The sequence below is a fragment of the Nyctibius grandis genome, chromosome 5 (genome assembly GCF_013368605.1).
Source record: "Nyctibius grandis isolate bNycGra1 chromosome 5, bNycGra1.pri, whole genome shotgun sequence".
In the NCBI taxonomy this organism is placed as follows: domain Eukaryota; kingdom Metazoa; phylum Chordata; class Aves; order Nyctibiiformes; family Nyctibiidae; genus Nyctibius; species Nyctibius grandis.
In genome coordinates this window covers 34,066,919-34,094,531 of record NC_090662.1, presented here as the reverse complement: position 1 = coordinate 34,094,531, position 27,613 = coordinate 34,066,919, and the positions used below count along the sequence as shown (strand labels likewise).

The window sequence follows — 27,613 nt, the reverse complement described above, 5'->3', positions numbered from 1 at the left end:
CTTCTGCTCATGGGACATAATTTCATTTGCCATCCTGTTTTCCCATTTATCTGCTTTGTTTGTATCTGTCTGTGACTGATGTCCTCTAGACATGACCTACCTAAACAAGTCTCCTTTACAAATGTAGCTTTTTCATTGCTTCTAGTCACTAATGCTGCAACACTTATTTCAGTAATGCTATGAAGAACATATTGCCAACCATATGCTTAAAGAAAAATTCTAACGGGCTACAGCAAGGGTACAATCAAATAGTCTGGAGAAAGAGAATTCAATTTGAAATACAAAATTATAACTTTTATCCCCTTCTAACAACAACAAAATTACCAGGAAAACTATGACATCTTTACCAAACCTACCGTAGAGGCTTTTATGACATATTCCGTAAGGATACAGAATACCTCACTGATAATGCTGCAAAATCTGTTAAGTATGTCTGGAGTGACTAACTGGTATAGAATGCATTGCCCATCTAGTCACTGGAGAGCAGTCTCAATTTATACTTCAATTTGCATAACAAATACTGGTTTGAAGTTATTATTACTTGTAATCCCAAGCACATGCATTATCCATTTTCCTACCAACAGAGAATGTGTAACTTTTACTCTACCCTCTATACAGTGCTTGATTGCTTCTCAAGATTACAAAATCCCAGTATGGGGTTTTAGTTAGCTTGCGAAAACCCCTAGTATTTCTCAAGACAGTAAGAAAAAAGAAAATTGTATATGTAAACAACAGTCAAAAAAACCCCCAGAAAACCCGGAACTATAAGCCAGGTGGTTCTTACAAATGTAATATAGCATTACATAGACTGATGTATGATAAGTATAATTTTCTGCACAAAGTAATGAAAGTAACTGATTAAAACCAGTCCTCAAATTGCAATTCAAGGAATACATAAGAAGAGTTAAAATAAACATATGTAAGACAAAATCAGTTCCCTACAGCACTCAGAATAAAAAGTTAGTTAACCAAAATCAGTTGTCATTTTCTGAAATGAAATTTATAATACGCCTCATGAATGCATGCAACATTACCTTAATGCAACATTAGCTTCATTATTTTCAGCAAGAATACTGACAGAAAATAATACCATCAATATTGTGGCAAGGCTAAATGCATATTGCATGCCTATATATTGTAAATGGATACTCTCTATTTCAAGCAAGGCTGACAAGTCTACCACCATTTCGACAACAAAAACCCACCCAGCACAAGCAAGGCTTTTAAATTTAAAACAAAACACAGCAGTTTTCCCATGCAATGACTGAAAGTTAGACCTGACCTCCTTATTGCTATAAAGAGATGCTATATAACCTTTCCATTCCCTTCTTAGTTCTAGGCTTCCACACCACAAGGAAGCCTGCAGGAATCCCTGCTGTTTCAATAAAATGTTGTGTACACATAGCATCTCCCTTCAACACTGCAGAATTAGGTCAACAAAAAGTTATTTGTTGATCAGTAAATTTAATTTTTAATTTAATCTATGGATAATGTAATAATTGCCTGGCTTCTGTCCACTGCACAGGAGTGGAGTGCTTTACCTCTCTCATGTTACATTGAGCTACAAAGAATAACAGCATTTTAAATAAAGGCATGTAAAACACTTTCACATGAGGCAATTCTGATTTTCACAAGTCTTCTTTTAGTTGGGCAGCAGAGGAAAAGAGGGAAGGCAGAGAAAATCTCTTTTCTAAAAGACGAGGAACCCCAGATACCTCTGAAGAAAAACTCATTATATTAATTAAAAAAAACCATTTATTCCTAATAATAAGGCTTGGAAGCCTCTCTCTCCACTTCAGCAAAGAAGTGAGATGCTTAAAACTCAGGCAGCACAGGTATTCCTACTATAATGTCTAGAAAAAACTCTTGCAGTCCCATAAAATACATTAATCATGTTCCCAGGGGAACTTCTCATTATTTATCCAAAGAAGCTTTTTACCATTTTACATTTGCTCTCAGAGAAGGTTGTCTCAGTTCTTTCAGTAGCAGTGCCAGCTTACGCTGTTTGGGAAACTGTGACATTAGTTTGCTAAAAATTATAAACAATGGAACTATCAATACAAATACAGATGAATAAAACTAAGTAATAAAACTTGTAATAAATAGTAATAATGTCTTCCAGTGACTTTTCCTAAATAGCCATTAATGCACTTGTGTACATATCTATGAACAAATATAATGTCATTGGCAACTCTGACACAGTGGATATTTTTTCACTGCAATCCTTACAGCTCATTTCCCGTTTCAAAGAAAGGGGCAATGGGCAGTATAGCAGCTAAGATTAAAAATCCCTACTACAGCACATTATTTCATTTCTCACCACGTCTCCTATAAGAAAAAAGGCACAGCAGGTGGCTTGCAAGATTTGTAGCATATCTATAATGAGTCAGATCAAGCATAGCTGGCAAGCATACAGGAATATAATCAGAAATCCGTGCACTAAAGCTTCCTTTATTGCCCAGAAACAGAAATGATTACATTAAAGGCTTTCAAAGTTTTGTTAAATATGAAAACAGCTATTTCAAAACAATGAGAGTATATGCTAATCCTTTCTAGAGGTTTCAAGAATTTGCTTACCAGTGAAACAATAATAAAACTGAAGGCTCTCAGATATTATACCAATTATTTTTCATCTGATCATTTTTTACTTACTTGAGCATTTTTTCCCATATATCACTGTCATAAAAGGCATGGCTCCAACCCATTTTGACTGTTCCAACAATGACATTCTGCTTAAAAACATCTGATCCTAACTTGCGATACAGTTCTTCACAATCATCCAGAGGGATATGGAACAACCCCAACATAAAAGCTAATATAGCTCCTGAAAAAGAAATATGTTGAAATGTAAAATATATCCTGAGGTAAGATTATAAAAATGGATTACCATTTAATGTAATTAACAGGTTAGCAGAACATCTATCTTGAAAAGGGAAGATCAGTTGACATTTATATCACTAAATTCCTGTTCAAATATCACAAACTCTGTTTTAAAAGGACATATACAAGATAGGAAGAGTCTGCTTTCAAAAACAGAACTATGAGAAGTTGACAAATGGCATCATTTCGCAGATTTCATCCCTGCAAACACATATATGGCAAAAAGCAAATTAAATCCACTGTTTTATTTGGAAAGAGAAATGACTAAGAGAAATCTATGCTGTGGTCTGAAAATATATTTGGAGCATTACTTGCTCTCTGGCAAACTCTGAGTCAGTAAAGAAAAATTCTAGGAAAATTCTGTAAAAGGGAGGGAGTTTTGACTAGTCTGGAATACATTTGGTTGCAATCATTTACAATTAGTCATTCATACATACTGCCATCTAGTGTGTGCCTAAAAAAATTATGACCTACCCTTGCAGGAACAAAACAACAGTACTCAAAAAGCATGGTTGCAGAATACCATTAATAAGACTGTGGAAAAATACAATTAATGCATCACTACAATTCTTAGATATATTAAACTGAAAGGGAAATATACAATTTTTAAATCTAATTGTGTAATACTGCGAAGACATGTAATTAAGCATTAAAAATAATTAAGACACAGGATTTTTCCAATTCGGAAATGAATGCAATAGGTTTGAAGAAAATCAATTTAAAAAGGAGTAAATTTTTGAAATAGAGTTAGAATAAAACACATACGCAGAAAGAACTACATAAAGAAAGTTACAGATAGCTTTAAAGCAAACGTGACTTCCAAGCTGCTTTTGCTCTCACAAACCCCACCACCATGACAGCAGTGTCAGTGGACTGATGGTCTCAATTTTTTAAAACATAGCACACACGCTTAATATAACCTGGGCCTACTTGACACATCAAAGTTTCATCAAGAGAAATTCACTCAACTGCCAAATCATGAAATGCCAGTATTCAACACAGACTAAAAGCAGAGAAGCACCATTCTCCTGAGTCATGCAAACCCTCTGCTACCTTCTTTTAACTCTCTAAGATCATGCATTTGCTATTTTGGTGAACAGTTTCAAAGCCAAAGGTACAAAATTAATACCAAATGCAAACTCATTTTCACTTCACCTCCTGAAAAACAGCACAAAAAACTGCAGTCCACGTCAGCACACAAATGGCAGCAGATAATATCAGAGTCAAGGTACACATTAAGGGTCTTTCCCGAAATCTGCTGGATGGTAACAAGACACTCACAGGAGAGTAAGGTCAAAATCAAAGATACAGTGCAGGCTCTATCAGATGGTCCAGTGAAAAAGTTTCTGATGTTTCCATCACATCCTGCTCTGTATCACAGACTCCTACACTCCAGCCACCATCTCAGCCTTGATGGCCAACACTTCAGAGGGAAAAAATACCTAAACAAAACCTGGGAGAGTAAGGAGCATATCTTGAAGAACACAGGGATAAAATTGGCTAATAAGACACAAGACAGGCAAGAATGTAATGTGAAAGACAGAAGTACTCCTTCCTTATTCAGTACAAGTAAGACTTCAGCTGAAGTGCTGTATCTGGATCTGAATGACATTCCTCAAAAAAGATGTGGACCAATTGAAAAACAGAAAAACCACATTAAAAAGTCCCCCCCAAAAAATCACAGGTGAAGGTAATCAGTCTGTAAGGAAAGCCTGAGTAAACAGGCTATGACAAAAGCCTTCAAATGCACAGAAGGCTGCTGCAAAAAGAAAAGAAAGAATCTGTTACCGGTGTTCCTGGGAAGTCAGGACACAAGAAAACAAATTTGAGCTGGACCAGGAAGATCCGCATTAGACATCTGGGGTTTTTTTCCCAAATGTAAAGACAGCAGAGCACTAGCATGGATTTTCTGAAGAGGTCTAACTTGATTCAAAATCTTAGAAAATTGTCAGTAGTGAAACACACACAGCTGATCCTTCCCTTGGGAAATGAGATAACCTCCTAAGGACACTTCCGGCTCTATAATACCATGACTTGACTTATTCAAGAGTTCTCCTGAAACTAAATACTTCTTCTGTCAGAAAGGTTTTCAAAATGCATTTCAAAACTCGAAAGACATCATGGGCAAAAAAAAAAAAACAAACATCAACACAGAGAGATGCCAGCTTTGTTTAAGGAGGCTCCACATCTGCAAATCACTGAAGGCTGGGAGAATACATGGGGGCACTAGCCCTATGCTGTTCTTAACAGCTTGGGAGGAATATTTTGGGAGAACATCCTTATATGTGAAGTCCTGATGCAAACTTCACATACATCCAAAACTGATGATCAAAGAAACCAGCACAATTCAGATGTCTTTGTAGTAAAATGCACTGGAAAACAATATGCTTAGAGTAACTTTGATCACGGTATGTCAATGATCGAATACCTCATACGATGCATCTGAATGCCACTAATTATTATATTAATACAGAAATTTAGGAAAAAAAGGGCATTTTTAAAATTCTTGGAGCAGGCCAGCATTTTGAAAATATGGTAGTATGCACTCTGCCTGATCACGTACTCTTCATGTTATAAACTGCTCCCAGCGACTGAATTATAAGTGCACCACGATTGAGAAGTATCTTTGATATATTTGGAGACCGCATGAGCAGTGAAAAGAACAAACACGCCACATCCACAGCATACCTGCAGACAAGTTGTCTTCAATAGGTTAAGTGCTCTGTGCATCTATAAAAGCATGCCATACTCTGTAGAACAGCGGTAATCATCCTCACTTACAGAATTCCCAGCACCTCAGATCATGGGGCAATGGTACTTCCTCCTCTCAGCTGCCTTGTTTTCATCTTTGGATTTTTGCACAGAACAGGCACAAACTCAGAATTACAGAATCACAGGATCAATCAGGTTGGAAGAGACCTCTGGGATCATCGAGTCCAACCATTGCCCTGACACCACCATGTCAACTAGACCATGGCACTAAGTGCCATGTCCAGTCTTTTCTTAAACACATCCAGAGATGGTGACTCCACCACCTCCCTGGGCAGCCCGTTCCAATGTCTAATAACCCTTTCCGAGAAGAAATTCTTCCTAATGTCCAACCTGAACCTCCCCTGGAGAAGCTTGAGGCTATGTCCGCTTGTCCTATTGCTAGTTGCCTGGGAGAAGAGTCCGACTCCCACTTCACTGCAACCTCCCTTCAGGTAGTTGTAGACTGCAATAAGGTCACCTCTGAGCCTCCTCTTCTCCAGGCTAAACAACCCCAGCTCCCTCAGCCATTCCTCGTAGGTCAGACCCTCCAGAACCTTCAGCAGCTTGGTCCCCCTCCTCTGGACTCCCTCCAACACCTCAACATCTTTCTTGAAGTGCCGGGCCCAGAACGGGACACAGTATTCAAGGTGCAGCCTCACCAGTGCTGAGTACAGAGGGACGATCACTTCCCTAGACCAGCTGACTACACTATTCCTAATAGAGGCCAGGATGCCATGGGCCTTCTTGGCCACCTGGGCACACTGCTGGCTCATGTTTAGCTGGCTGTCGATCAGCACCCTCAGGTCTCTTTCCGCCGGGCCGCTTTCTAACCACTCTTCCCCCAGCCTGTAGCGCTGCATGGGGTTGTTGTGGCCAAAGTGTAAGACCTGGCACTTGTTCTTGTTGAACCTCATGCCGTTGGTCTCGGCCCATCTATCTAACCTGTCCAGATCCCTCTGTAGGGCCTTCCTACCCTCCAGCAGATCGACGCTCCATACAGAATTCACATTAACTTGATTCCTCATAAAAGAGTTTAGTGGCCATCACTGCGTTGCATGTGCTTGCAGATTTTCTGGTGCTTCCATGCCCAGATATTGCGCTCAGCAAAACGCAGGTGACCTAAGTACGCAGAGCCCATCACAGCATCATTACAGTGACCTTTCTTTGCAACTGCCTGCATTTACACCCTATGACACCAAAAAACCCACACCTGTAATGCACAAGAGGCATCCTTCCTACCATTTAATACATCACACTTGTAAACCACAATTCATCCAGCTGCAAGCTCCTATAAATCCTATCAGCATATGTACTGTCAACACAAACTGAAATGGTAAAGTACACTGCTAGCACATGCTGACAGATAGGTACAACCTCTCCAGCCATGTCTTGTCACCTCCTGCAAGCTGGACTACTGCAGACAAAAGCTTGATAGTGTAAACAAAGCTTAAAATAACATGTTAAGTACTTAGTAGCAGTCACAAAACCCAAAATCTGGTGAAGAATTAAGAATGAAGTTAGTTCTAATCAAAGCAGTGGGATCGAATTAAGAACACCATGGCTCTCTACCAAAGATAAAATGTCTTTAGCATGATTGAAGGAGACATTAGAGAAGTGTTTGGTTAGTAAAACTATGTTCCAAAGAAATAACCACTTACTGTTAAGTTAATTAACTATATTGTGCCTACAAACAAATTCTGTCTAGTAGACCTAAACATTCTCCTCCTCTACTATTTTGAGCCTACTAAGTAAGTCTCTGGAAACACAAAATTACATCTAGTCATGGTGTTCTGCATTTAATGTTATTTCTGATTTAAACTGTATGGAAGCTAAGTATAGTGCAAAAAATTTGAACAAGCTGGGTTTCTAAAGGAAACTGAGCTACTGAACTACAGCATAGCTGTTATGTTAGAAATCAGCATTATGCTGTGACTGGTCTAGCATCATTTCCAAAAGAGATGATTGTCTTTTAAAAAGAAACTTAGGCTTCAGAGTTTCCTACTTCCTAGGGAGGAGTAACATCATTGAGTCACAGAGCAATTAAGGCTGGGAGGGACCTCTAGACATCACCTAGTCCAACCTCCTGTTCAAACACGTTCAATTAGAACAGGTTACTCAGCATTTGTTCAGCTGAGTTTTGAATATCTCAAGGGATGGGATTTCATAGCATCTGCAGGCAACTCCTTCCAGTGTCTGACTTATCATCCTTGCAAGAAAAACGTGATTCCTTATACCATATTGTAACTTCCCATATTCCAAATTGTCTGTTGGCTTTTCTCTTGACACTGTGCATCTTCGAGAAGAGTCCAGCTCCATCTTCTCTGTATTTTCCCATCAGCTGAAACAGCCATAAGGTCTGCCCTTAGCCTTCTCTTAAGATTGAATAAACCCAGTTCTTGCACTCTCTCCCTGTATGTCATGACCTCCAGTCCCCTGAACACCTACGTGGCCCTCTGCCAGACTCACCCAGTATGTACAAGAACGTACCCAACAGATTAAGGGTCTACTGAGGAGCCCGAAACTAGACATACAGTGGCCAGAGACCCTTAATATGTTGGGTATGCTCTTGTGCCTACAAGCCAATACGTGGTCGGCTTGCTTTGCTGCAAGGGTACACTGATGATTCATGTTCAACTTGTTCCAACAGGACCAGTTCTTTTTCTGCAAAGCTGGTTTCTAGCCAGTCAGCCCACCTGAGATGAAGGGCTTGGTACTTGGCTTTACTGAACCTCAGGTGGTTCCTGTCAAGCCATTTCTCCAGCCTGCACATGCCGATCTGAACAGAGGGCATCACTGTACTGACCACTTCCTCTAATTTAGTATCATCCAAGATCTTGCTACAGGCACACTCTGTCCCACTGTGCAGCTCATTAATAAGGAAACACTATTGGTCCAGTATCAGTCCCTGAGGGACATTACCTTAGTTGTCTGTAAAGCCTCATAAACATCTCAGATATTGTATCTCTGTGCAAAATGAAGGTTTCACATTCATTGAAAAAATGAGAAATTAGTTTGAAGTTACAAACGTATCATGAATCATCCAAAGTTCTTATTCAGAGAAAAAAGAAAGACTTTAGAAATCACATCTGTACTTTCCCAGCTTACACTTGAAGTCAGAAACTAGCAAGTTCTGCAAAATCTGCATTTATTCTCAGATATTCTTCTACTATATTGATAGCATAATTCCAATGTGTGGCTTAATTACCTGTGCTTACACCACAAATGTAGTCAAAAAGTTGATGAACGGGCTTTCCAGTTAGTTCTTCTAGTTTCCGTAGAGTCTGAAGTGCAACTAAACCTCTGAAACACAAAACAACCCCTTCACATATAACGGTAGTTTTATCTTACATAGCTCTAATTAAGCCCACCTTTGCTTAATTATAGCTAATTATAACCGAATAACCACAACAGTAAGAATCCTGACTATTTCAGGGAATGCTAGAGGAGCAGAACACAATTAAAATGGAATGACAAACACTAAATATAAATGACGTACTCAGGCATACCAAAATTAGTACTGAACAGCTACAGCCATATTGCTTTGTAGCCATACTGTTCCATAGCAAAGGCTCAGGGATGCTCTTCTTCTGTAGATATAGACTCAGGATACATTTTAGCTGAATCCACACCACACAGTACTTAAAAGTTTCATCTTCACAGGGCTATATAATGCCCCTTGGGACATAGTATTTTGCCGTTTGTGGGTTTTTTTGCCTCAATTTAATGTGTCTGAAATAACTGGAGAGATGCATTCCAGACCATCAGACTTGTGCTTCTAAAGCATGAAATAGAGTATCTGGCATGCAAAGCTGCTAACTCTGGCGGGCTAGAGCCAGAGAACTGTGTATGGCAAAAGGAGCACCAAACCAAGTCCCATCTTGCCCACACATTCTGCTGAGAATGGCACCTCCTGCATGCTGCCTCCAAATCTGTCCTGGCTTGTGCTGAAGAGCAGTAGTCAACCCAGTCCAAAAGTATAACCAGATGAACACCATCAATTAATGGCACAACAGCCAGCAGTCAGTACTGAGGCTCCCTTCTCTGGACTTGTTTCATACCACCTTCTAAAGATAAGGTGCCACTCCCCTAGAAATCTAACAGAAAAATTAACACACTTCTACATATAGGCATCATGCCGTTATCTGTGAAGCATCCTTCTTTCTACTTTATAAAATCTTTATGGTTTACCATGAACTTTTGGAAACATAAATGTTGAAGTTGTGACATACACTTACTCCTTACTGAAGGCAACTGATTTTGATGCAAGTAAAGAAGTACTATGGGGAAACAAAAAGTTCATGAAACTGTATTTCTGCAACAACTTCATACTTCACTTTCTATCAATAAAGATTTGTGAATCTGTAAATATTTGCCAACAAGATTTCTTCAAATATGACTGAAAACACAGCTTTTGGTAAAAATCAGACTTGGAATTTAATGAACATGCTTCTGCTACTACTCTTTACATATTGTGGCAGGTGCATAAATTCATGCAGAACCAGAGCACGCATAACTAAGGACACATGGTGCGTAAACTGAAGGAAAAAAAGCATTAATTGTAGGAGAAATATAAATCAACAGCATGGCTAGAATAGCTTTCACCACTAACCTATTCATTCTTTTATATGAGACCGGTCCTGTGAAGGCAGGTCACCCTCCAGAAAAGTACAAGAACATTTTTTGTATTACTAAGTCAACACAATCATAAGAGTAACTTCTAGCATTTCACACCAATTTTGTATTTCTGAGACTAGATGTGTGAGCAGACTAACTCATATAACCATTTAATTTACTTCCAAAAGGAGAAAGAGCAAATCCAAGCACTTAAGTGTGTAGCCAACTTTAAAAGGTTAAGTAATTTCAGTATCATAGGAATACTAATGCACGGAAATTTAAGCACAAATGCATACAAAAATAATACCCATCACTTGGATAGTCAAATGTGAGATAACTGTAAACCATAAATTGCATCTTTGGGCACAAACTTATCAAAGAGAAACTGAAATTTTTTTTCCAGTTACAGTATGAAGAAGGTTTCAAGTACATAAAAAAAACAGAGGTTTTACCTTGTTCCTCCTCCATCAATAGCAAGGACTCGAATTCCCCAGCCTTTCACAGGGTCTGTATACCCAATTAGAGCTAAAGTCTCTCTAACAGCAGCCTGAAGACTTTCGTCATTTGCCTGTCTCAGTCGCAGCAGGCATGGGATTAATTTTTCCTATTGGTAAATACAAAGATATTTCATTCTAACTATATGTTTATACCAAAAGAATCCATGCTTAAATTTAGTAGTTTGGCATTTAAGTATAAAAGTAATATATTAGTTAAACTCAGAGGAAAACTTATTTAAATCTGTATTTACCCATCTTTCTTTCCAACAAGAGAAATGAAGGACTCCAGTATTATGTAGTATGCCCCTCATTGCTAAAGTAACTCCCTATCAGAATTAAACAATCAAGGTGAAATGTAAATCTCTCAAATAGCTAGAATAGCTGTATTTATCAGCAGTTTAGTTTTATTGACATGTCACATTGGCCAAATATAAACTCAAGTATACAGCACACCAAGTACAGCTAAAGGCTCATATTTTGCTGAATAGGTATCACACTGCATCAAAACAGGAAATGCCTTCAAAGTACACTAATATTAAAACAAAAAATAAATTAAAATTCTTCCTCATCCTGAGTAATTTTTAAATTTACAATTATTATCACAAAGATATAAAGTATTATAATCAAAATGGGAGTAGGGAGTGCACTCTTTCATAATAAAGTAATTCACAACATCTACTCATGTGGATGCCTGACCTGAACCCTGCCCAGATGATTCACCTGGCCTGCACTCCATTCCCAAAGATCTCTCTTCCAGCAATTCTACAATCTATGTCACACATCTGTCACATCTTGTGGAAAAAGGCATGGGACTGACAAATGACGTGATGTGGCTAGTACTGCTAGAATAGTCTACCACCCACCTCCTGTCCTTTCACTGCAGGAAACAGAACGAGTAGGACTAGATTACATGAATTTATTTGATGGTTATACTCCACTTGTGTCATCTCTCTTCAAAGGAAGCATGCAAACAAGCATAAAAACTGTTGTGCATATGCAGATCAACCGTACTGTACATTCCCGTCTGGTCAATTGCGACAGAGCACACAGTGTACAACCTTCGTCTACCACTAAAATGAGTTATACTATCTATCCACATGACAGTGCTGTATGCTTCTAAATTAAACATTGCAATCTCAAGAGCCTTAAGCTAAACTGATAGTTTGCATATGAATCTGCTTGAACCAGCTAAAAAATCAGCTATAAAAAGAGATATTCAGATTGTAATCTTTACAAATAGAAAATATGACTAGCCCACAAAAGCACAGAAGAAAGTTTTATGTTATTTTATGTCAAATGCCTGTCAAGATAGTTATTTTTCATCTAAGCATAAAGACTATTTGCACCTTAATTGCAACTCCTCTGCTCTCTGGAAATTCTAGAAGATGATAGGTCAGTTCTTCAACCCTGCTGATACAGACTCTTTGATTAGAGGATCTTCGTAGGGCTTGAACTAAAGCTCGAGTCCTGTTATCAATACTCACTCTTGCAATAATCTAAAAAAAGATAAAAGTTATACAAATAACATAAAACTACTCTAAGAAATGTGTAAAATGATTATCAAGACTAGTTCCAAACTTATTTTAAGACTTCTCAGAAGTAATGGACAGCACATGGTACTAGAGATCTACTATCAAGTAAGCATTGCTTAAACGTAAAGAGGCAACCTTTTGATTCTTTGTTTACTAGAAAAATAAAGGAAGGCAGATCACAGCAACAACACACCAAACGAACGTGTCAGCATGTACTTGGCTGTATTTTCAGGGCAACTTTGAAATCATAGTATTTGGACCATGAAGGAGTGTAAGATTACTATAACTACAACAACAAAAAAGCGACCAGATCTATCTATATTTATGTATTCTCTCTCTACATATACATGAACTAAATATATCTATATACGATACATACACGTATGTGTATATACATATATACACTTTATAAACTTACATACACATATATACTTATATAAAAAGTATATACACATTTTATATATGTATACATACATATATATACTTATTTATATGTATATGGAAGTTTACATATAGCTTACATATAGTATGCATATATGTTTAGATAGTTTTTATATATGTGTATACACCTATATACTTATTTATGTAAGTACATATGTTCTTACACGTACGTACACATATAAACAAATGTACGTGTACATACATATGTCATCATATACAAATACATACACAGGTATATACTTATGTAAGTATATATGTGTGCATATATGCATATGTAAGTTTATATATAGGTTTATACACGTGTGCAGTGTACATATACACGTATAAAATATACATATACATAGAAATAATACATAAAGAAATAACAGCAAAGACTTGCCTTTTCTCTCTGAAGAGACAGATGCTTTTCCCTCTCTTCTGCAGTCTTAGCCTCTTTTGCTTTGTCCTCCTCATCTTTCTCAGACACTTCTTGTTCCAGCTGTTTATTCTTTTCTTGTGAAACAACTTTTGATTCAGATCTTAACTTGGGAACCAACCCACCAATGTAACTGTCTACAAAAGCCTGTACACTGTTACTGGGATATGAAAGAAAGTTTGCAATACTGTTTTTAGTGGAAACTGGAAGAGCAGTATTTGTCTTTTCAGCACCCAGAGTCTCCGCTTCAGGAGCTAAAGTTGCTGCTGAATCCACTGTCTTTTCTTCACTCATTACAATATTTTCTGATGAATCAAGCTTATTCGTCTCTTCCCTTTTAGAGTCCTGTAATAAGGCATTCCCTTTTTTCTCTTGATCCATAACAGAATTATTACTAAAGTACCAGTTGATATGATCAGCTACAAAGTTATAAGTCTCTCCAAAATTTGTAGAAAAGTAGCTTACATGAAAAAGGTGGTTTTTAGTAGACGCTGAATCTTCTGGAGTATCTTGGTAAGTGCCACTTGAACTTACTAACATAGACTCCGAGCTTTCACTTGCACAAGTGGATTTTTTTGCAGCTGGGCCACTGTTGCAATCCTCCTGAGTTCTGGCATCTGTGACTTGTTTGTCAGTTTCTAGACTTGCACTAACGTTATTTGCATCTGCATTACTTTTATTTCCTTTTCCCAGAGTACCTGAGTGTGACTTTAATCGAGCTATCCGTGAAACCAGCTCACTGTGCGTGCCAGACACTGCCTTTGAAACAGATTCTATAGTATTCTTAATTCGTGACATGCGATTGTTCACTTTTGTAAGTCCTTTGGAAGAAGAAGTTAAAAGTTTAGAAACTCTGTAGTATAAAAAGTCATGGCTGTAAATGTATTTGTTATACCAAATTGTTCTGCTTCTGACCCATTTACACCGAGGCTCGCTTGTATGGAAAACTCTCGGGTGAATGGCATGATTTATCCTCCAGCAGACTTTAGGTCTATACAAATACAGGTATTTGTTTCTTTGCTTCCACCAAAGACTTTTTCGGTTAATCACAAAGAACAAATATGCGTCTAAAGATAAATGAAAGGTCATTACTTATAAATAATTACACCTTTTCTATGTCACTTGTCTACTTCATTCCAGAAAATATATTTCAATACGTAAGTCTCGTATCACGGTGTTATCTGAAAAATAAAAAAAAACAACAATGGAAACACAAAACCAGTAACAAGTTAAACTAAAATCACAGAGTTGCTTAAAGCAGATGAAGCTTGTTTATACTTTCAGTAAAGACAGCTGAACATTCAAATCAAGTAATCTCATGGGGATATCTACTGCTCAGGACATTTGGTTGTGTCATCCCAACATTTTAATTTCAACATATTATTGCTTAAAGGCCAGTTTAAGTCCATCTTGAGCAACACACAACACTTGTCGAAAGCATTTAGCGACACATTGAAAATTGCTTGCTGGTCTTTCCAATAAAGAAATTTCTACCTCTTTAGCAAAATTATCTCGTGCAGAGACCAAATCTGAAATGAAACCGTCATTATATTACCACACCTTTGCAGAATACCTCGCAAGAGAGAAAGAACCCAATTCTCTGAGCAAAGCTCCAGCATAAAGCCACAAGTTCACAAGAGCTAAGGGCAGTATATAATCCTTACTCTACAAGGAAAACATAGACATTTCTGAGGTGGATCAGAGCTTTACACACTATACAAGAGTGGCGCTGAAACCGCAAAAGCAAATCCATTACTTGCCTAAATGGCGAGCTCAGGCTTCCCTGGCTCCTGTGACAGGGGCCAGAGGAGGTCAGGCAGGTTCACACCTGCGCAGGCCGGCGGCAAAGCAACAGCAGAGGTGACACCGCCGCGGGCAGGAGCGTCCTTACTCAGTTTCCTCATCGGCTGCCTGAACCTGCGCTGCCCCTGTCCCGCGCCCGCCAGCCTTCCCGCTGGGTCACCGACGCCGCCGTGCAGCCGGACTCCAGGCCGCGGTGATACACAGGGACGCGGGCGCGGTGATATATAGGGGGGCGGGTGCCTCCTGCCCCCGGAGGGGCAGCGGGCTCTGTTTCTACCTTGCGCCATTTCGCAGAAACGATTTCGAGAACGGCCGCGTAAACAAACGGCGCCAGCCCCTCCCGTCCCGTTTCCCCCCCCCCCGCCCGGCGACGGCCCCGCGTCACGCGCCCATACCCACTCCGGTGTCACGCACACAACTCCCGCGCGCCTGGCACGCGCTCACCGCCCCCCCCCACCCTCCGGGCGACGCGGCCCAGCCCGGCGGCGGCGCGTACCTGCTAAGCAACGGCTTCCGCCTCCCCCCGCTCCCCAGGCCGCCGCCGCCGCCGACCGCCAGGCAGGGCCTGCCGCCTCCCACGAGCAGGACGGCCGCAGTGGCCACGGCCCGCGCGATGCCAGCCCGGCGGAGCGGGCAGGAGGACGGCGGTAGCAGCAAGCTGGGCCCCGCCACTGCGCTGCGCCCCGGCCGGCACGCCGGAAACAGCTGAGACACGCACCGTCCCACCGGCCGCCGCGGGCGGGGCCGGGGCGGTGGCGGGGGGCGGGGCGCTGTGACGAAGGACGGGTCGCTGCGGCCCGGGAGGCGGAGCTGGGCGCGGCGAGGTCACGGCTGTGGCGGCGGCCGGCTGCGCGCGAGCTGCGGCCGGCAGGGGCGGGGCGGTGTACGTGCGGAGCGGCACACGGCGGGCGGGCCGGGCCTCTGTGCGGTCGGTGACGGCGGGGGCTGGTGCTGCCTGACGCTGCTGGCGGCGCCGGGCTTTTGTGACGGCCCCCGGGGGGCGCTGGGAGCGAGGGGGCCGTGAGGAGGAGGAGGAGGAGGAGGAGAAGAAGAAGGAGGAGGAGGAGAAGAAGGTGGAGGTGGAGGAGGAGGTCCCCTACCCGGCCTGGCGGCTCTCCGGCCCTCGGTGCAGGCGCCCCGGCATGTCCCCCCGCATTTCCCGCTTAATACTTGGAGAAAGGTCACAAATACTGTGGGTTGTGTAGGCGTGGCAGGGTTAGGGGCACCTTGGTATTGCCCAGCCAGACCTAAGAGTAGCAGCAGGCCTGTGAGCTTCCCGCCTGCGCGGCCTGTCAGAAATACAATTTCCATGGAGTTGCCTGAACTGACGGTGATGATGGCAAAAAGTGGTGAACGCACCGTGTGCCTCGGTCCACTGATGAATGCCTTGCCTTGAACGTTAGGAGGATAATGTTTCATTTGGTGTTTCAGATTCCAGTCATCTGCTTCTGTTCTTTCTCACAATTAAAAAGTAAAATTACTTTTCTTACTTGGTATTTTCTTCCCCAAAGGAAAATTTATATCCAGTGCATGTTGTAATTATTATCACCTATTTTTGATAAATTGAACAGATTAAACTTTCTACATCTCCCAATGAAAGACATTCTTCAGCTCTTGAATATTTTATGAATATTAACTGAATAATTTGTAGTTCCTTTTTGCCTTCAAACAATGTGGTGGGTTGACCCGGGCTGGTCACCAGGTGCCCACCAAGCCGCTCTATTGCTCCCTCCCCATCAATAGGATGGGAAGAAAATAATGAAAAGCTCATGGATCGAGATAAGGACAGGGAGATCACTTACCAAGTACTGTCATGGGCAAAACAGACTCAACTTAGGGAAATTAAAACTTATTGCCAATTAATAACAGAGTAGGATAGTAAGAAATAAAAACAAATCTAAAACCACCTTCCCCCAACCCCTCCCTTCTTCCCAGGCTCAACTTCACTCCTAATTTTCTCTACCTCCTCCCTTCTCCAAGCGGCACAGGGGGATGGGGAATGGGGGTTGTGGTCAGTTCATCACACGTTGTCTCTGCTGCTCCTTCCTCCTCAGGGGAGGGGGGACTCTTCACACTCTTCCTCTGCTCCAGCATGGGGTTCCTCCTACGGGAGACAATCCTCCGTAAACTTCTCTAACATGAGTCCTTCTCGTGGGCCACAGTTCTTCACGAACCGCTCCAGCATGGGTCCCTTCCACAGGGTATAGTCCTTCAGGAACAGACTGCTCCAGGGTGGGTCCCTCATGGGGTCACAGGTCCTGCCACCAAACCTGCTACAGCACGGGCTTCCCACGGGGTCACAGCCTCCTTCGGGCATCCACCTGCTCCAGTGTGGGGTCCTCCACAGGCTGCAGGTGGATATCTGCTCCACCGTGGACCTCCATGGGCTGCAGGGGGACAGCCTGCCTCACCATGGTCTTCACCATGGGCTACAGGGAAATCTGCTCTGGCACCTGGAGCACCTCCTCCCCCTCTTTCTTCACTGACCTTGGTGTCTGAAGGGTGTTTCTCTCACATACTGTCACTCCTCTCTCCCAGCTGCTGTTGCACAGCAGTTTTTCCCCCTTCTTAAATATGTTGTCCCAGGGGCACTACCAATGTTGCGGATGGGCTCAGCTTCGGCCAGTGGTGGGTTCATCTTGGAGCTGGTTGGAACTGGCTCCTTCCAACACAGGGGCAGCTTCTGATGTCTTATCAGAGATGCCACCCCTGTAGCTCCCCCGCTACCAAAACCTTGTCACGTAAACCCAATGCAATGAAATTTTTGTACTCTTAGTGTATCAATGCAAGACTTACAGGCAGTATTCCAGTATTCCAGTATGACTTCCTCAGTGAGATATTCAGTGGCCACAAATAGCTCATGAGCCATGTATTATGCAGGATCCTTTTGCGCAGGTGGTGGTTCACACCCAGGTGCTCATCTGTTTCCTCCTAAATGCTTTCAGAGTTGCTGCTTTTTGCATTACAGTGGCCTGTTCTGCAGGTATGGTCTGCCTGCCTTATCTGTATATGACTACACGTCTGCTTGTATTACCTAGTGATGGTCTACTCCTGGCAACTGTTTTTAAGACTTCTGTGCTATTCTTTTCATTTATCGTGGGATTTTGTCATGGTTTAAGGCTGGGACGGCTATTAAACGAGTGGTAGACGCTCTCTATTAACCCTCCTCCCCCTCCCCCAGAAGGGGAAGGGAAATGGAAAAGTGAGAGAGACTTATGGGTTCGAAAATTAAAACAGTTTTAATGAACTATAATCATGAAAAAGAGTATAATAATAACAATAAAAAAATTTATACAAATTTATACAAAACCAAGATTGAGCTCCCCCGATGTCAGCCACGTCACCACCGGCACTGCAGGGCAGGCTCCGGGAAGGCCCAGGCTGGGCCTAGTGACGGTCAAGAACTGGATTCAGGGATGCACGGATCGGGATCAGGGGCAGCAGGAAAATGGACAGAGTCCTCTTCGGACACTGGCCATAGCAGAAGGGGTGAGATCCTCGTGATCCCCCTGCTTTATACTGAGAATGACGTGTATGGGATGGAACACCTTCGTTGGTCAATTTTGGGTCACCTGCCCTGTCCGCTCCTCCCTGCAGGTGCGACCCCCCTTCGGCTCTTCACTCGTAAGCAGTGAGGAATTTAGCAGTGACCTTGGTTTCTCTAAGAATAAGTACAGCAAGAGCCTTTCTGCATAACATCCCTACCGGTGCCTCAGTGATAACTATAAACTTCGAGTGTTATCAGTCCTGGAAGCAGACACTGTCTGCAAAACATGCAGTTAGTTTCAGAAAGTGCAGTTACTTAGAAGAGACTTAGCTGAAAGTAAAAATAACTGAAAGAAAAATTGGTTCTGTTTTAGTCCAAACCAGGACAGATTTCATTATATATAGTTAAGCTCATTTTTAAACCAAATAGCTCAAACAGTAGTGGTGTCTGCCCTAAGTGCCAGAGGCAGCTAAGCAGGGAGGTTTTGCTGCCCGTTGTTTGTATGAGTTGCTTTAGGTAAAGGCCACTCACTGTTATGAGAGCAACACGGTACTGATGATACATTTTAGACTGTGGTAGCAGGGTTAGCTTAAGAAGCTTCCCCAGCTCTGTCTGCCCTTATGCAAGCCCCAGGACTCGTTTGCTTACCAACACAGTGAACTGAATGGGATCTCATAAGATGACTTAAGATGCAGTGGCCCATCTGAAGCCACAGTCTGAGCTGCCTTTAAACAGGCTAACTGGCACTCTTACGACAACAAAGGGTTAGGCAAAACAAGGCCTTCAACTTCAGTAAGAAGGAAGTTTGGCCACATTAAGCTGCATGCTGCCTGGGCACATCCTGCCTCTCTTTGACTGGCAAATAAGGTGTTGGAGGTAGGTGGCAACTGATCCCTTTCAGCTGCATGTAGCTCCTTCCTAAACAGTCACACTGTCTCCCACAATCTCATTGTAAAATTCTCTTCTGTGCCTGCTCAGGCGTTCATCTCACCACTGGGATATGTACAATGGTATGTCGATTCATACCTTTGCTAAGGAAAAGATTCAAGGATTTCACATTTCAGGTCTAGTCACAAATCCACACGTTCTTGCCACGTGACTCTCCCCAAGGATGAACAGACCTGTCTGATCTGACATGCTTGGAGGCCCCATGATTCATCAGCTTCTCAAAACAACCACGCAACTCTCTGAAAGAACTAAAAAACACTGGACAGAAAAAGATAAATTTGTGTATTCCCAGCACAAATTCTGCATCCACACCTCAAACATTTTGCCAATTAAGCCTTCTCTTTACTGCGGTCATGACATTAAAAAGAAATTATCTCAAATTTATGTATTTAAAAGATAAGCACTTCAAGTAAGTTAATATTTTAAGCTTTCTTAATAGTCAAAGGTGATTCATCCCGTTTGACTACACACATACTTTTTAGATGAGAGATGAATCCACCTGCCGTGTTCAGAGGGTGGCTAACTGCAATTACAGTAGTTTTCACATAGTATGGAAGTGATCTCATATATCACATTTTGAGATACATTTAAATTTTAATAGATTGTACATTAACTTTTAAAACTACTTTTGTTTCAATGCTTTCAATGGGAAGTCTCAAGCAAGAATTTGTTGTGATTATTGATGGGTTTTTTGCTGATCTCTATTAGGTTGCATACCCAGCACTCCAGCTTCGTCAGAGTCGTCTCTTAAAACATGATAGTTTCCAGTTTAGGACAACGCTGAAAGTAGTTTGATTTTAATGAGTGCTATCCCTGTAACTTAATTAAAAAAATCAAAGGTTTTCAAAACGTTTTCTCAATGTACATGTTCAGACATGTTTTTGTAGGTAAGATGTAACCTTTTGTAAATCAAGTTACAGATCAAAAATTGTGGTAAATCTTCCCGCTTTAATGAAAGAGAGTTCTTTGGTGTACATGGTTTTTGCCATGTTATAGCCAAAGTTTTGTGGTGTCCATACTACAAGTGAGTTAACTGTGTTCATTCATATGTATGCCATACTTTTAAATGCCATTAATTATTTCTGGCATTCACATTTGTATGTTTGTCTTGGACTGCTGCTTGGGGAGAAAGTCATAATGCGTTATGAGGCAGTTTGATAAAAATTTTATATTTACTAGAAATAATTGTTCCAAAATTTGTCTTTCCAGGGTTCTCTCTCTTGATCTATGAAATATGATTTTTTTTTTATTTTCTTACACTCTCCTTTGCTATAAAAGGTGGCACAAGTACACTGAAACTAATTAATTCTGGAACTCCTTACAAAATTAAGTCTTACTTTTTATTGTTATTCCAGTTGCGGAGTTCAGTGCCTTCAGCTTAGATGAATTAAACCTGAATAGAACAACTTCCAGGGGTGAGATATTAATTCTGAGCAAATATTTTTTCATATACTTTCACCGTACATTTGATGCAAAGGTATTATATGAATAGCATTTGAGTATATACAGGCAGGGTTTTTATTTTTACTTGCCATATTGATTATGGATGATATCCTGGAAACACAGCGCAGTCACCTAAGAGTGATAAACAAATTAAAAAAACCCAAGTATTTCAAAGCATTATGACAAATTGACATACATTGGTAGGGTAGTATTCTGCTAATAATGATATCTGACATAATTGCTGAAATCTAACATCTTCAATTAAACCTTAGGGAAAATGCTGTTTTCTATTTTCATCAACATAGTATGACATCGGCAGAAGCTCTGTAGGGCTCCCAAGTATTTTAAGCTTTGTGAATGCAGAACACAGGTATTCTGCCTCTTAACACTAGATGGCAGACCAAAATGAGAAAACATTTCCTTGTTTTCAGTTAGAATATTGAAAAATTAATTTGCAACTTGAATGAACATTCACTGAAAGTTGTCAAAATTATAAGAATGAAGACGGTTGGACACATAAACAAAATATCATGCTTATGACGTCAAGTGTGCAGCCTTTCATTTGGCTGTGGTTTTTGGCACAAATGCTGCAAATAATCAAGTGGAACATTTCTACATTATTTTCTTATCGCTTTTTTATCTCTGTTACTTCCCTTCAATATTTTCCTCTTATCAAAGAAGAACTAAAAATTCTTGAAGCCTTAAACAAATCAAATAGAAGAGAAACTTTCAGAGAAAACTGTCCTTGCCAGGTAGTTGCATGGTTGTGAAATTGCCTTCTGTAAATCCAAAAAGCAGGTGATATAAGACTTATATTGCAACTGCCTAGTATCTTTGTCTTATGTCAGTTACCTAAAGTCATTAGTCTGCTTTGCTTGTTATTGTCATTGAATCTTAGGAAATAATACGGAACTAACACGTTTGCTAAGGAGGCAACTCGTTTTCACAGCATATTATAAATTGTTGTACTAAATATTATGTAATCAGTTCACCTAGCAGCCAGTGAATGTTTTGTGTTGTTACCCCGTTCCTCTCTCTCAGATACATCTTCCAAAATAAGTGTAGCAGGAGGGTCAGAGTGCCCAAGGGTACATCCACACTGAAATCACACATTGAAACAGGAGTTCATTGAACTGCAGCACCACACTGATGTGACGACTGCTTGCAGAATTTGAGCTACTGTCTGTACCATGGACAAGGCAGCTGCTCTCTGCGCATGCACAAGGTGCTGTTAGTTAACAAGACAGTCTGGGATTGCTGTACAAAAACCTACTTTACATTGCCTATTATGTATAGATGTGTAGTGCATTTATGGGACTGACAACCAGCACAGACTTCATTGCTATTAAACCGTGATGTGCATATGCAGTACTAGAACTGTAACACATCCTACCAAATCCCACCTGATGTTTCCCTCTCTGTGCTGCTGCTGTGGCTGCACACACTCCAAGCCAGCCTGGCTATCTGCAGTGCTGCACTGGGCAGTGCGGCAGCATCATGAACTGGAATCAGAAAAGACCCAAGTTATTCCCATGGTGTTTTTCCTGTTGGGGTTGTTCCAAATTAGAAAAGTAAGTGTACTGGAACAGAAGAGTAAGTGCAAAAGTAAATATGACTTTCCTGCCTAATGGTTAGGAAGTCATCTACAAAGATGGCCATAGCTTCCGCTCTGGGTTCATCAGATTATTCTCATTATGCAATAGCTTTTGATATAAAATGTATACATAGAAGCAAACACCAGACTGTGGCATTCTTCTTCCCATGGGAGTGCTTTAGCCACAAGGATACAGAACTACGTCTCTTTTTCCAGGGTTTCTTCTTGGTTCCATGAATCTTCCATTCTTTTGTGCATAGTCACATAGTTTCAACAAGAGGAGAAAACATTTTCTGTTCTGCCTTGCCAATAAGTTGGTGAAGAGGAAATTACCTTAGTGAATCAGAAATGTGTAGTTAAACCTTCTCAGGCTGAAAATAGCACTGACCCCATTTTCTTGCATCACCTGGGCAAATATTCCATTGAAAACAGTGTTATACTAGATAATGTCGATGACCTTGTTCCTGTCCCTCTTCCCTCCTATTCCTGCTCTTCTGCTTCTCCCTGCCCAGGGACCTCCATTTTCTCAACCCATTTGAAAGAACTAGACAAGTCCCAGCCTGTTCCTTGAAGGAATGGTTGTAAGGTGCCTTTAGAGTTACAGGCTCTGCATTTTGAATGAGTAAAGGTACCTGGCTCTCGTTCGGAGTTAAGAGACTAGATTAGAATCTGGATCTGGGATTTAGCTATGCTCCTCTCTGTTCGTTTTCCTGCTTTGCTAAGTCCAGGCAGTTTCCTGCTTCCCATAAAATGTAAAGGTGCTTGGATCCCTAAGTCAGGGTTCTGGATCCCTAAAGAGAGGGTTTGGATTCTGCTCAGGGAATTGGCACCTGAAGTCCTTTACACAACTAGCCTTGATTTCCTGTGCCTCCACAGCTCATAGTCAATGGTCTCTGGCCTTGTCAGCGCTTTTGTGCATTCTAGAAATCTAACTGCTAAAAACAGGAGTGTACTGATCAAATAATGGTATAGTAGTTATGAATAATGCAGTTGATAACATAAAATTTGAAATTCAGACTCATGCTAGAGATCATATTAAAATTCCTTTTCAGCCCGCTGTGATTACTATAATAGTCATTCTGTTATCTTTCAGCGCTCAAGAATTGATAGATGTGAATTTTTTTACTGCAGCATCTGGTTGAGCGTATGATTGTGGAAGTGCTAGACAAAGTTCTTGACATGAATGGAAAGAGGTCAAAACACACAGTCTCTTTAGGTCCACTGGAATTAATTCACTGTCCACATTGTTTCAAATTGCTTATCAGTATCATAGGAGAAACTGAGCCATTGCTGTTTACTTTGTCTTTTAATTAAAACATCAAAATATATCTGACCTTTGCACCAGACCTTGAGGTATTACACTAGGTTCCGTCTTAGCACTTTTCCCTTTATTAAAAAACTCAGTTTATCAGTTCTCATCTGTAGAAAAAGTACATTCTTCTTCAAAACCAGTCCATCGTAGTTCCTTCTCCTGAAGTTACACATTATTTCTCCATTTTTCTTCACTCTGACCAGCCTTGGTGAGGCTCCTTATCTGTCAGTTGTTTTCCACAGCCCTGGTGGCAGGTGAGCTGGCAGGCCATTTAGTGTCCTAATAGAGAATCCAGACTGTCTGCAATGCTACAACTGAAAAATACACTTTTTGGCAGAAGCCTGTGCACCTGATTTGTAATGATTTATTTCTATCTCAACTTAAAATAGCCTGATGAAAGTTGTGGAAGTACCAGTAAAAGCTCATTATTGTACGGGTAAACACTATTTATTAAAGTTGCATAAAATTTTACAGCAGCAATGGAAAAAGGCATTATTTTGAGAATAGTTTACAAGCTGTGGAAGATAATTCTACCACCATAATTCAAGTACATGAATTAAGCAAGCCAGTTCCAGGCTTTGGGCTGAGTGGGACTCTCACTCACTGCTGTCAGTAACGTTTGTGAAATCACAAACATACCCAAAGAATGAGGTCAAGACTGGTGAATAATAAAGCTTTTACTGAAGCAAGTTAAAAAGTTTTCCTTCCAGACATAACCTCCTCAGGGATTAAAAAGAGATGCGTAGTAATGTACGTAGTTAGTAGTACTGTTTTATGGTGCATACCTGGGACATGACTAGTTATGAGTTACAAGGGGACCCATACCCATTGTTTTTTCTCTGGCTTTAATGCCTGTGGCTAATTCCTATTGATGGATGCACTTAATTTAGGAGAGTCTTGTTCCAAAATATTGCCTAACAGTGATTACGGTAGTTTGATGTGTTGCAGTCCTACGTTTTAAGGCTATAAAGCTGGATTTGTTGTTATGTGGTTTTAATCGTAGTAAAGTAACATTCCCCTCCTTAAATTCACAATTAACTTACTCATCTGGGAAGTGAACATAGTTTCATGGAGAGTGAAAGGCATACAAACTGTGTGTGTGCAGGGGAGCAGCGTTTGCACACACATACACACGTACACAAAACAGGCATGTGCACCACTAAGAGCTAGATCCATTTTGAAGGGTTTAAATTCCACTTTTGGTATATAAACAGGGCTAGCGAGACAGAGTGTTGTCTTGTCTTCATTATAATGTTAATTTGAAATGTTAAGGGTGTTTTGTAGTGCGTTGGGACTGGAAATGGATGAGATTTTGGGTTGTCCTGAGATTTTATGATAGTCTTTTGGCTTCCCTAAAAGTTCTCCTTCCTGCTCCAAAATATTTTTGGCCAAATCAAAGTTAACTCTTTCTGAGGAATGGAGTTATTGACACTATTTATCATTTTGTGTCTTCTTGTGTCGTGACAACAGCATTAGTGGCTGCCTACATTGCATGATTGTATATATGCTGTCTGCAGTACTGTCTGCAATACATTTTTCTCTACCTTTTGTTGGCATGTTGGCTTTAGCTGCTGCATTTGAGACTGCTTTAGTTCCATAGACTCTCTCTAGTAACTTTCTAACTATGTAGGCTTGGAATGAATCATTAAGCCTGGTCCAAAGAATCTTGTGTGTTAATATAACTATTGAATTAGCAGTGAGAATTTTTTTTTTTTAAGAAACCAGAACTGTAGGAGGTTGTACCAGTACAGCAGCAAAAAGGTGTACATAATTTTAGTCCAGTAAAGATGACTTACAGTGAAGTAGTTTATCCACTGCGTTCTGGAAATAAGTAATATTTTAATACTGAAAAATATAGAATCATAGGATGGTTTGGGTTGGAAGGGACCTTAAAGATCATCTAGTTCCAAACCCCTGCCACAGGCAGGGACACCTTCCCCTAGACCAGGCTGCTTAAAGCCCCATCCAACCTGGTCTTCAACATTTCCAGGGAGGGGGCATCCACAACTTCTCTGAGCAACCTGTTCCAGTGTCTCACCACCCTCCCAGTAAAAAATTTCTTCCTAATATCTAATCTAAATCTACCCTATTTCACTTTAAAACCATTACCCCTCTTCCTATCACTACATGCCCTTGTAAAAAGTCCCTCTCCCACTTTCCTGTTGGCCCCCTTCAGGTACTGGAAGGCTGCTAGAAGGTCTCCCTGGAGCCTTCTCTTCTCCAGGCTGAACAGCCCCAATTCTCTCAGCCTGTCTTCATAGGAGAGGTGCTCCAGCCCACTGGTCATCTTCGTGGCCCTCCTCTGGACTTGCTCCAACGAGTCTATGATGTCCCTCTTACGTTGGGGGCCCCAGAGCTGAATGCAGTACAAATCTACCTTGTTGTAAATGCATCTGTGCTACAGGCTAAATCCTTGAACAGTAGCCTTGTGTAACTTTGGCTAATCTCCTGTATGAAAGAATCCACTTGCTAGCCATTACATTACTTCCAAAAGGAGTTCTCATTACATTTCATGCTACTGGTATGTATTTATATTACTTAATACATCTCCTCAAATGTATTCTCTGTTACTAGGCCAATTTCAATGCAATACTATGTTAACTCTTTTTGTCTACCCTAGAATATATAACTAAGTAAATGTTTTATATAAAAATATATGAAGAAGTAAATGTTTCTACCATCTTCTTGATAATTGAAGCCTTTACTGCACATTCTGGTCCTTTCCACCCTATAAGGTCTATGCTAGCTGGTTTTTACATTTTAATGTTTGAAAAGAAATAGAATCACATCAGCACTAAGGAAATAATTTTTGATTTCTCTAAAATCCTCTAGAGATGTAGCCAACCATTCAAAAATTTACTTTTCTTAATTAATTGGTTTTCATGATTTGACAAGTGCAGTAGCAATAATCTGCTAGCTCTTCAGATCTACAGAATCTCACAAAGAAAAGAGGCAGATCTGGGTGTCTTAAATCAAAAGCAGACAGCAGTATTTTCCACTTGATCTTTTCTTAAATAGGAGCTTTTTAGAACTTGTTTATGCATTCCAAAGTAAAAGAGGGCAAACCTATTATCTTCACAAGTTGTATTTAATAAGTAATGTCTGTCATGAGATGAAACAGTTGCTGGTTTTCTAGAAGTTGGTGAGGGGCTTTTAACACTAAAATGCACGTATTTCTGCTTTAGCATATATTCCTTGCCTGGCTTGGCAAAAAGCATCTGCAATGCACTCTAATTCACACAGTTTGTGGAAGACAAAGATTGTTTAGTCTGGCAAAGATTTGGTTAAGGAGTAATCTAATACCAGCCTGTAAGTACTTTAAGGGCAGCTACGGAGGCCACTGTGGGAGGTTCTGAAGGCGCATTAGGAAGTAATTCTTCACAAAGAGCACCAGAATAGGTTGCCCAGAGGGGTGGAATTTCCATACTTGAAGGATTTCAAGACCCAGCTGGACAAAGCTATGTCTGATCTGATCTAGTGATGATGACAGTCCCACTTCAATAGACAGTTATGCTCTGGAGCAAGACTTCAGGATGTCCCTTCCAACCAGTGTTTCTATGATTCAGTGATTCTATGATTAAGGTACCCAGGCGTCAGTATCGTTGCCATAGGAGAAATCGTGGCTAAGATTTGCCTAAATCCTAGCTTTGAAAATATTTCCTTGAACAACAAAGTGACCTGAAATGATTACTCAGCTACAGGTACAGAAAAAAATGCTTACCTTATTTGCATCTTGTATAGCGTCAATAAATTCAGATGGATTACTTGACAGTACCACAGATTTAAAGTATCAAACGCCAGAGGAAGGATGAAGGAATTATTATTTGTATAATGTTGGATTTTTGCAAATTGCAACAATAACATCGAACTAGGCAATATCTCACCTTCCAAGATAA

The 27,613-nt window shown here is 40.7% G+C and overlaps 1 protein-coding gene across 1 annotated transcript in view; it reads right to left on the bottom strand.

Moving 5' to 3' along the window:
• The window catches only part of PNPLA8 (patatin like phospholipase domain containing 8), a 44,824-nt gene extending 29,220 nt beyond the window's left edge, over positions 1–15,604 (bottom strand). The window contains exons 1-6 of the mRNA XM_068401039.1: positions 15,430–15,604; positions 13,095–14,311; positions 12,089–12,238; positions 10,698–10,849; positions 8,837–8,931; positions 2,653–2,824 (exon numbers count right to left, since the gene is read on the bottom strand). Coding sequence (XP_068257140.1) covers positions 2,653–2,824; positions 8,837–8,931; positions 10,698–10,849; positions 12,089–12,238; positions 13,095–14,219 — 1,694 coding nt within the window. The 5' untranslated portion in view covers positions 14,220–14,311; positions 15,430–15,604. The remainder of the gene's footprint in view (positions 1–2,652; positions 2,825–8,836; positions 8,932–10,697; positions 10,850–12,088; positions 12,239–13,094; positions 14,312–15,429) is intronic.
• Between the last annotated feature and the right edge of the window lie 12,009 nt (positions 15,605–27,613).